The 9,222-nt window shown below is 51.1% G+C and overlaps 1 protein-coding gene across 1 annotated transcript; it reads left to right on the top strand.

Annotated features, from left to right (window-relative positions):
- Positions 1-566: 566 nt before the first annotated feature.
- Positions 567-4,730, top strand: LOC135826747 (uncharacterized). The gene has a single exon (XM_065339348.1). It carries the CDS (start codon positions 567-569, stop codon positions 4,728-4,730), a length of 4,164 nt encoding a protein of 1,387 aa, XP_065195420.1.
- The last annotated feature ends 4,492 nt before the right edge of the window (positions 4,731-9,222 follow it).

The following is a 9,222-nucleotide window of genomic DNA, read 5'->3' as shown; positions in this document are numbered from 1 at the left end:
ATGCTGCCACCCCAGCAGCCCCAACACCGAACAGTCCACTCCACCCTGATGATGAATACAGTCTTAGTCTTACTCTTAGATCCATGCTGCTGAAGGTGACAATTACTCCTCTGGTTAGAACAATAACTTGGCGACATGTCACGTGCATACAGTGTTAGGTCTAGCCATGAATGATACCCAATAGCATAAATCGTCATTGTGTACTGTTGCCGACTGGCCCTTTGCATTTCCCGCTGTCATGCTTGCGGTCCGTTGTTTCATACATAGCTAGCTGGCTTTCCAAGCTGCGTCGCGTTATCATGGTTATGTTCTGCTGTACGTGCAGTCTGCGCTGCGTACCGTGCGGGTACGATTTAGTTCCGGTTTAGGTCAAGCAGTACTACTACTACTACGAGTAGTTCCGAGATCATGGCTTTTTTCTGAGTTCTCTTTTTTCCTTGTAGACAAATGTAAGCTAAATAAAACGTCTTGGTTGTGTGGCCGCTTGGGTTGGGTCACAGGGGCCTTGCCATCATTCCACTACAGTTTCTGGTGCCGAAACCCGGGACTGCGGGGAGGAACTAAGGATGGCGAAAGCAGAAGGCGCGTTGCGCGCATTTAGTGGCCAGGAGGACTTGGAAGAGTTCTGGCAGAAGTTCCAGGTCGTGGGAAAAATTCAGAAATGGAGCACAGGCAAGGAGCGAATGGCGCATGTGCCTCTGTATCTATCTGGCGATGCCTTTACGGTGTGGAGACAAATGGCTACTGCGGATCAGGAGGACGAGGATAAGGTGAAAGCACGGCTTGAGGAGTCGTTCGCCTGCTCGTCGAGGGAGGCGTACTCCCAGTTTGTGCGACGTCGGAAGCGGGAAGATGAAACTGTTGATGTTTATGCATCTGACTTGCGCCTTTTGTTGACGCGTAGTGGCCACAAGGAAGCAGCAGATGGAAGAGACCCGGTGCTCGTCGAGCAGTTCTTGTCAGGTCTGCCTCGTCGATTTGCAAATCAGCTGCGCCTCAGCGCGGCGGCTAGTGGGGATCCCACGATGACACAGCTGACGAAGCAAGCACGTGCTCTCCTTGCAGTGGCGGATGAGCCTGGTGTCAGCGCGTCTGCCGTAGGACCTGAGCCAGGAGACAGCAGAGTATGCTACCTGTGCGGAGAAACTGGCCACCTGAGGAGGGACTGCCCCAAGAAGAAGAAGGTGCAGTGTTTCAGATGTAAGCGATTTGGTCACATCAAGAGGCACTGTCCTGAGGCCAAATCCGAAGGACAAGTGAGTGGCAGGACTCCTGGTGCAGGTGCCAATGCATTTGCAGTATCACCAGATGTCGCTGCTGCAGAGTGCGAAGATGATGCATGTCTTGCCCTCGTTGCCAGGCGTCGTGGTGGCCTGCCGAAAGTCTTCGTGTCGGTCAATGGAGAGCAGACCAGGCTGAAGGCAGCCATTGACTCTTGCTCGAGTCGCTCCCTAGTGTCTTCTGCTGCGGTGCGTACACTGTCTGTGCCTGTCTGCAAGCCGTCGGGTGAGGACATGATCACGGCTATTAACGGCAACTCACTCGATATCACTGGCACTGTGGAGCTGACTGTCTCCCGTGATGACAACAATGTGTACCTGCCGAAAATCAAGGCCAAGTTTCTGGTAGTTGATTCTCTGGACGTGGTTCGCTCTGACATGCTGATTGGTCTTGATGTGATCTCATCGGCCGGTGGTGTTGCTCTGGAGTATTCAGAGAGTGACGGCCAGCTAACTGGTGCTGTGTTCGGAACGAGGCCAGTCGTGGCTGCAGTCGAGAGTAAGATCAGCAATGAAGAGCACTTGCCACGCCACGTTCAGGTCCGACAGGATGGAGACAAGGTCACGTTGGAGATGAGTGACTGTGAAGTGATGTTCGACCCCGAGAAAGGCTTCTGGGAAGTCACTTGGAAATGGTGCGACGGAGCTGCTCCAAGTTCACCTATCGGTACAGGCATCGGCGAGTATTCCCGCCAGGGATTATCGGATGATCAGGAGGTGAAGTTTGTCACCGAGGTCCAAAACTGGATTGATCAAGGATGGCTAGTTCCTTATGACGAAGGCTCGCACGGCGAGATTGGCGGTGTTTTGCCTCTGCTGGCAGTGTGTCAAGAGCACAAAGTGTCCACTCCGGTCCACCCCTGTCTGGATTATCGCGCGCTGAACAGTCTCATTGTGTCTCATCCGGGCCTGGATGCACCAGCATGTGAAGAGAAGCTTCGGAAATGGCGCCAGTGCGGCGATGCTATGGATATCCTGGATATTCGGAAGGCCTTCCTGAACGTGCGTGTACAGCCTGCCTTGCAGCGGTTTCAGGTGGTGGCTTGGAAAGGTCAGAAGTTTGTCATGCAGCGCATGGGGTTCGGCCTTTCAATCGCACCAAAAGTCATGGATGCTATTGTCCGGTGGGTTACGAAGGACTTTCCGGCAACTGACAACTATGTGGATGACTTCCTGACACCACGCCATCAGACCAAGGAGCTGGCTGCCTCTTTGCAACGGTATGGTCTACCAACGAAGCCGCCTGTGAAGCTTGAGGAGGCGTGCGTGCTTGGCCTGAAGATTGATGCTGAGGGAGACCAGCTGCGATGGGATCGTCGTGACCCGACATCCATTGATATTCCTGCTGTGCTGACGAAGCGTAGCATCTTTCGCTGGTGTGGCGCCCTGACGGCGCATTATCCTGTGTGTCGCTGGCTGCGGCCGATGTCAAGCTGGCTCCGTCGTTTGGCCTGTCTGACTGATGCATGGGATGAGCCGGTTCCAGAAGAGTTGCAGGTGTTGTGTCGTGACGTCATGGCTCGGGTGCTGAAGGAAGACCCAGTTCATGGTGCTTGGAGCGTTCCAAGCGGCGAGGAACACTCCTGGAAGATCTGGTGTGATGCCTCGAGTATCGCCTATGGCGTGGCCCTGGAAGTCGACGGCCGAGTGGTAGAGGACCAATGCTGGCTGAGACTGAAGAACGACACTCGCCACATCAACCTATCAGAGCTCGAGGCGGTCATCAAGGGCCTGAGTTTGGCGGTTGAGTGGAATGTGCGCAAGGTGAAGGTCTTGACCGACTCCAAGACCGTTCATGGCTGGCTGAGCTCGCTTTTCGGCCACTTGAAGCGAATCAAAGTCAGTGGGCTGAACAAGGTGGTGGTTCACCGGCGACTCCAAATCATCGATGACTTGATCAAAGCGGCTGACCTCAGCGTTGATCTGGAGTGGGTTCCATCTGCCAGCAACAAGGCAGACGAGCTGACTAGAGTTCCTGAGAAGCTCGTCCAGTACTGGAAAGGTCAGTCAGGCGTCGGCGAGTTTGACGTCGGCGTGTCTGGTGCCTGCATCGATCCATCTGCTCTTGGCCCTGTGTCGCTCCAAGAGATAGCCAGCGAACAGGAAAGTGATGCGGCCATCACAGCGGTGATTGCAGCGAAGACAGCTGAACAGGAAGTTGTCGCTGCTGGCTACAAGAAGATCCAGAATCAACTCTGTGTTGTCGACGGTGTCCTGATGAGGAGCTTCAAGGTGCCGACTGGTGAAGAAGAAGTCGTTCCAGTAGTCCCAGAGTCTCTGGAGGAGAGAGTGTTGCGCGCAGCCCATCTTCAGACTGGACACGCCGGTTGGGAGGGAACCTGGCGGTTTCTGCAATGCCGGTGCTTCTTTCCCTCAATGGCAGCAAAGTGCCAGGACTTTGTTGGCAAGTGTAAGGCCTGTGCTGTTGCCAGTCCGCAGCGTGGCGAGAGTGTTCCAGCTACGAGGTCTGCCATGCCATCTGGTCCGTGGAACACCGTGTTCATCGACACCATGGAGCTCGGCGGCAGTCGTGATGGCAGGTTCCACTGCGTCCTGGTGTGTGTGGACGCATTTACCAAATGGACTGAAGTCGTTCCGTTGCCCCGGCACGATGCACGAAGTGTTGCTGATGCCTTTCTGTCCATCTGTGCCCGGTGGGGCCCACCAGAGATTGTGCGCTGCGACAACGGCACCGAGTTTGTCAACGCTATCATGTCGGCTTTGTTTGCGGCGTTTGGAGTTCGAGTGCAGCATGGTGCAGTTCGTCACCCGCAGAGTCAAGGCACGGTAGAGAGGTTCAATCGTACGCTCCTCACTTTGATTCGGAAGGTGTTGGAGGAAGAGGATGATTGGAAAGCGGCTCTTGATCTGCTGCTATTCAAGTACCGTGTACGCCCGCATAGTGTCACTCGAATCAGCCCGGCCGAGGCGATGTATGGCTGGAAGCCGAAGCGCCTGGTGGTGGAGAAGTCCGGCAGCGAGCTATCTGAGAGCGCTTGGGTGGACAAGCTGAAGATGCAGACGGCCCGGGTGTGGGATTATTTAGACGGCCAGTTATCGCAAGCTGACTCCATCGATGAATCGAGATCTCGTGTCGCCTGTCCCTATCAGCCCGGAGATCCAGTACTGTTGCGACGCCAGGACCGACGGCAGAAGCGCCAGCCTCCCTACGAGCGTGGTTGGGTGGTCGAGGCAGTGGTGGCATCCTCAACGGTCGTCGTTGCGCACGGTCGCGGTGGCACGAAGATCGTGAATGTTGATCTGTTGAAGATGGATCCAGGCGAGGCTGAGTCAGAGTCAACGGAAGTCGACCAGGTGGAGGCCAGTTCTAGCAGCAATGGCGAACTGCCCATTGCCTTTGACCTGCCGATTGCTGAAGATGATCAGCCAGTTGGACGAAGCCTCCGGAATCGAGATACATTGAGAGCCCCAAGGAGGTATGCTCCGTGAGTGTGGAGCTGATGGTGTGCAGTAGTTCATTTGTTCTGTGGTTCTATTATTCTAGGTTGTTTCCTAAATGCTATAGGTTTTTCCTTTCACAGCGTTTCGAGTGTATTCCGGTCCTTGCTCGTAAAGAGACTTGTCACCTGGTGGAGGTGTGATGATGAATACAGTCTTAGTCTTACTCTTAGATCCATGCTGCTGAAGGTGACAATTACTCCTCTGGTTAGAACAATAACTTGGCGACATGTCACGTGCATACAGTGTTAGGTCTAGCCATGAATGATACCCAATAGCATAAATCGTCATTGTGTACTGTTGCCGACTGGCCCTTTGCATTTCCCGCTGTCATGCTTGCGGTCCGTTGTTTCATACATAGCTAGCTGGCTTTCCAAGCTGCGTCGCGTTATCATGGTTATGTTCTGCTGTACGTGCAGTCTGCGCTGCGTACCGTGCGGGTACGATTTAGTTCCGGTTTAGGTCAAGCAGTACTACTACTACTACGAGTAGTTCCGAGATCATGGCTTTTTTCTGAGTTCTCTTTTTTCCTTGTAGACAAATGTAAGCTAAATAAAACGTCTTGGTTGTGTGGCCGCTTGGGTTGGGTCACAGGGGCTTTGCCATCATTCCACTACAACCCGTAGTACATTCCAGAGATGTAATGCTCACGCACACCAACTGGCCAATGAACTTCCAGTCCGTTCCCGAAACAACCTGTGTCGAGCCTACCCTCACGCAGTTGTCCCCGTCTGGAACCAGCTGCCTGCCGAAGTCTTCTCTGGTCCTTTCTGCACCACGAACTTGCAACACTTCAAAGTTGCAGCCAACCGCTATTTGAAGACCAACGACTGGTCGTGGGCACATGACCATCTCTGATCATCAGCATCATATCTGCCTCACCCCATGACTTCCAAATTCCGCTCCACATACTATTCCCAATAACGTCTGTTCTTCTTTTCTCTCCTTCTCCTCCTAGCACTGTCTGTCTTATCATTCCCCTCCTTCTAATGTACTGTCTCTCCTCCTAACATTTCGTATCATGTACCTGTCACTCCTTTCATTTTCTTCTTTTTTTTTGGTGCATTTTATGTCCCCATGACGTCGAGACCTCAGGTCTTTCATGGCTTTGTTGTAGTATGGCGATCACAGCAGAATTTGTTCTCTTTATTGCTATCTTCTATTTAACGTTTTATACGAAAGTCCACATGTACGCTCAATTGAAATGTCAAATGTCAAGAACGCAACAAAAGTCTTAGGAAAACACCGAAACGGTCAGCTATTCATTTCAACACATTTGTTCTCTTATTGCTATTCAATTTTATAATTATTTCATTTTTTGATACGAAAGTCCACATGTACGTTCAATTGAAATGTCAAAGATCAAGAACGCAACAAAAGTCTCAGGAGAACATGGAAAGGGTCAGCAATTCATTTCAGCTCAAACTACATCCATACTGTGCAAGAGGCTCAAGGTCATTGCCTCTCAGTGTATGTAGATGGCTCCCAGGTGGCATCACCATATCCCCTTTCCACTCCGCGAAGTACTGAGTGCGGGTTCCTCTTGTTCTGTTGGAGATCACCTTCTCTACGATATAGCGAGTGTTACCTTGCGGATCTACCAACGTTGGCGGAGCAGGCTGAGTTCGCCCTTCCATTGTGGAGGCGCAACTTGCTTGACGGTCGATCCCTATCTTCGGGCGTGAGCAGATAATCCCGAAAGACTAGCACCTCATCTCCCTTTTGGACGTCCGTCTGGTGACTGCTGGTGAGTAAACGAAGGCACTGCACGAGCATGCATATGCCAGAGAGCCTATGCATGACTAAAACTAAAAACGTCAACACCTGCGTGACGTCATTTAATGGGTAATAGCAAAAATGTTATTAAAGTGCAAGAGGTATCGAGTCAATATCCTTACGCCATTGAGATGTCGCACATGGCATTTGCAATACCTCACAGGATTTTGGCGCGTTCGGTTTTTGCGATATGTTGCAACATTCATCTACGTGTAGACTTGTAGGCGTGACTATTGCCAAGAAATTCGGAGCCTATTGGGAGATTAATCGGTTTGAGGGAAAGACACAAACCGGAAAAGTCTGAAGAAAAAATTGACTGCCCCCATCAGAACTTGAACCAGGGACCATAGCTTGTAGCCAGCGATGCTCTAACCAATGAGCTATGTTATTGGGGGATTACTTGGCTTTTTCGCTTGAGATTTTTTCGTGTGCAATAGTCAGTGTGAGTTATACTTGTGAGAACTGGGATGTTGAGCCGATAGTGATTATGTAATGGGAAAAGGACTAATATGTTACTAGTTATGACTAACAGTCCACCAAGGTAAAGAGATAATAATACAGTCAGATAGTGCGACAAAACGGCACAGACCTGACAAGGATATTGAGACATTCGACGACCTGACACCTGGCTCCAACACATCCCCGAAGCGAAAGTGGTAACTTATAGGTCCTTTGCTCTTTACAAGTTATACTTGTATGTTAGTTTAACGGAGAAAACCATGCACCAACCTTGTACACTCCTGGACAGCTTCCATTTCACCTACGATATTGGAAGTGCTACATTTGTTACACGTATGCCTCACTGAACAAACATCGCGCTATAATTTGAAATGACGTGTGGAGGACCTCACCCAATTAGCCATAAAACGATGTGTTCATAGGGATCAGAGCAAATTATTCAACCCGAAGTGAAAATTGGCTCGTTTTCGTCTCCATGATATCCAGTGCGCAGTCGTAGTCATAATAATTATTAGTTCTCTTCGATTGGAAGATGCGACCATCGTGTGTATTCTGCAAAGATGATTCCGGGAAAGCCTGTAAATTTCTCAAGTGTCTTCATAGGATTTGCGGTGACTGTCTTCAAGCCAGCGTTACGCAAGATGAGAAAATACATTGTGCCAAGTGTCGACGTCCTACGTCATACCCGCCTCCTGGTCCGGGTCACAAACATATGTTGGTCGATGACTCCATGTTCGCAGACGTTCCCTGTGACGATTATGAATCCGCGACGGTGGACGTGAGTGGCCAAACATTTCGAAGGGTACTTGATATGACTAGGGACCCTATCGATCCACGACCAACGGCCTCCCCTGCCGTCTCTTCACACTCCATCAGCTTCCTTGATCCCAAGTTGCAGGCCAAACAACACAGGCGAAATCACACGTGTCCTTTCCACAGCCAGATGGCGATAAGACATTACTGCAGTAAATGTCGAGATGTTTTGTGTGATAAGTGTAAGCAACAACACAAGCACACCTCCAAAAGAGATCAGATTGGCGATATAGCTAAGGAAGCCGCAGCAGTACGACACAGACTAACAAAGCGGTTCGGAAACATCATCCACAAGACCAAAGACTATGAAGTAGATGCAAGCCTGCAGTATGCCGAGGACCTCCAGAAGCATTTGGTGTGGACGTAGCCGGTCAAGTCGCCAATGTCAAAAGATCGATACACGAGAGCTGCGACGACCAACTTAGGGTCATTAGGAACCGAGAATAGGAGCTGGCGGGGAAGGTGGAAATGTGGAGGCAGAAGCAAGCCAATTGCCAAGCCAAATTCAAGACTGAGTACGCTGAGGCTGTGCACAAACTTAAAGGCGAACAGGACATCACGAGAGCTGTTCTAGGCAATGAAGACCTCCTCAAGTTGTACCCGCACTTGTTGTAGTTGTAGCTGCAGGTCTTAAGAAGTCTGATGCGGTCTAGTGACGCCCATACGTTATCGTTGATAAATATTGAGATATTTGCGTGCGAGAATCTTTCCATATTTAAAAGCAGAATAGGTGCCATGGGAAAAGTAATTGACAACACTGAAATCGATCTGTCAATGTGTGCGTTTAGAGACGCGGGCATTTAGTCCACAATTTCTGGTGCGTCTGGGCCGATTGTTGCCCTCGTAAGAAATTCGAGAGGCCGGGTCGTAGGCGCGCGTGAGTTGCAAGCCTGCAGCATTCAAATCTTGGCCACTCGAATTGAAGCTGATTTTGCTCGGACAGCACCTGTGCCATTGCCGATAAAGTAGGTTTGCAGCGGGCAAACCAAAGTTATCATGCCACAGAAGCACTCGCGGCCAGCGCCTCGCAGGCAGTCCGCAACGCCGGCTGTCATCGTACATCGTCCCCAAGCGTGGGAAAATGGCACATGCGCAAGCGTGGGACTCGCAGCCTTGCTGGCAAAGAACAGCAGCGAGACCTTTTTATGCAAACAAATTTGTTTGAGCACCTTAGCTTGCAATATCAGCAGTCTTGTGCGACTTTTCTGCAGCGTTGTGCGACTAGTGTCTACCGCTAGCGTATCATGAGTCGTTTTCAAACAGCAGCTCCAGGAGATCCGCGAGCTAATCCGCTCCTCCATCCGAGAAGCCATTTCCGGGGACGACTCTGGCGAGCCGGATGCTGAGATCGACTGCGCACAAGACCTGAACTCGGCAGGTGCTAGGTAGGCTTGACTCTGACGTGCCTGTACATGCATCTCCACCACATGCCCAC

This window comes from Sycon ciliatum, chromosome 10 (assembly GCF_964019385.1).
Source record: "Sycon ciliatum chromosome 10, ocSycCili1.1, whole genome shotgun sequence".
Taxonomy (NCBI): Eukaryota; Metazoa; Porifera; class Calcarea; order Leucosolenida; family Sycettidae; genus Sycon; species Sycon ciliatum.
Note: the sequence above shows the minus strand (reverse complement) of the source record. Positions and strands in the feature narration are given on the sequence as shown.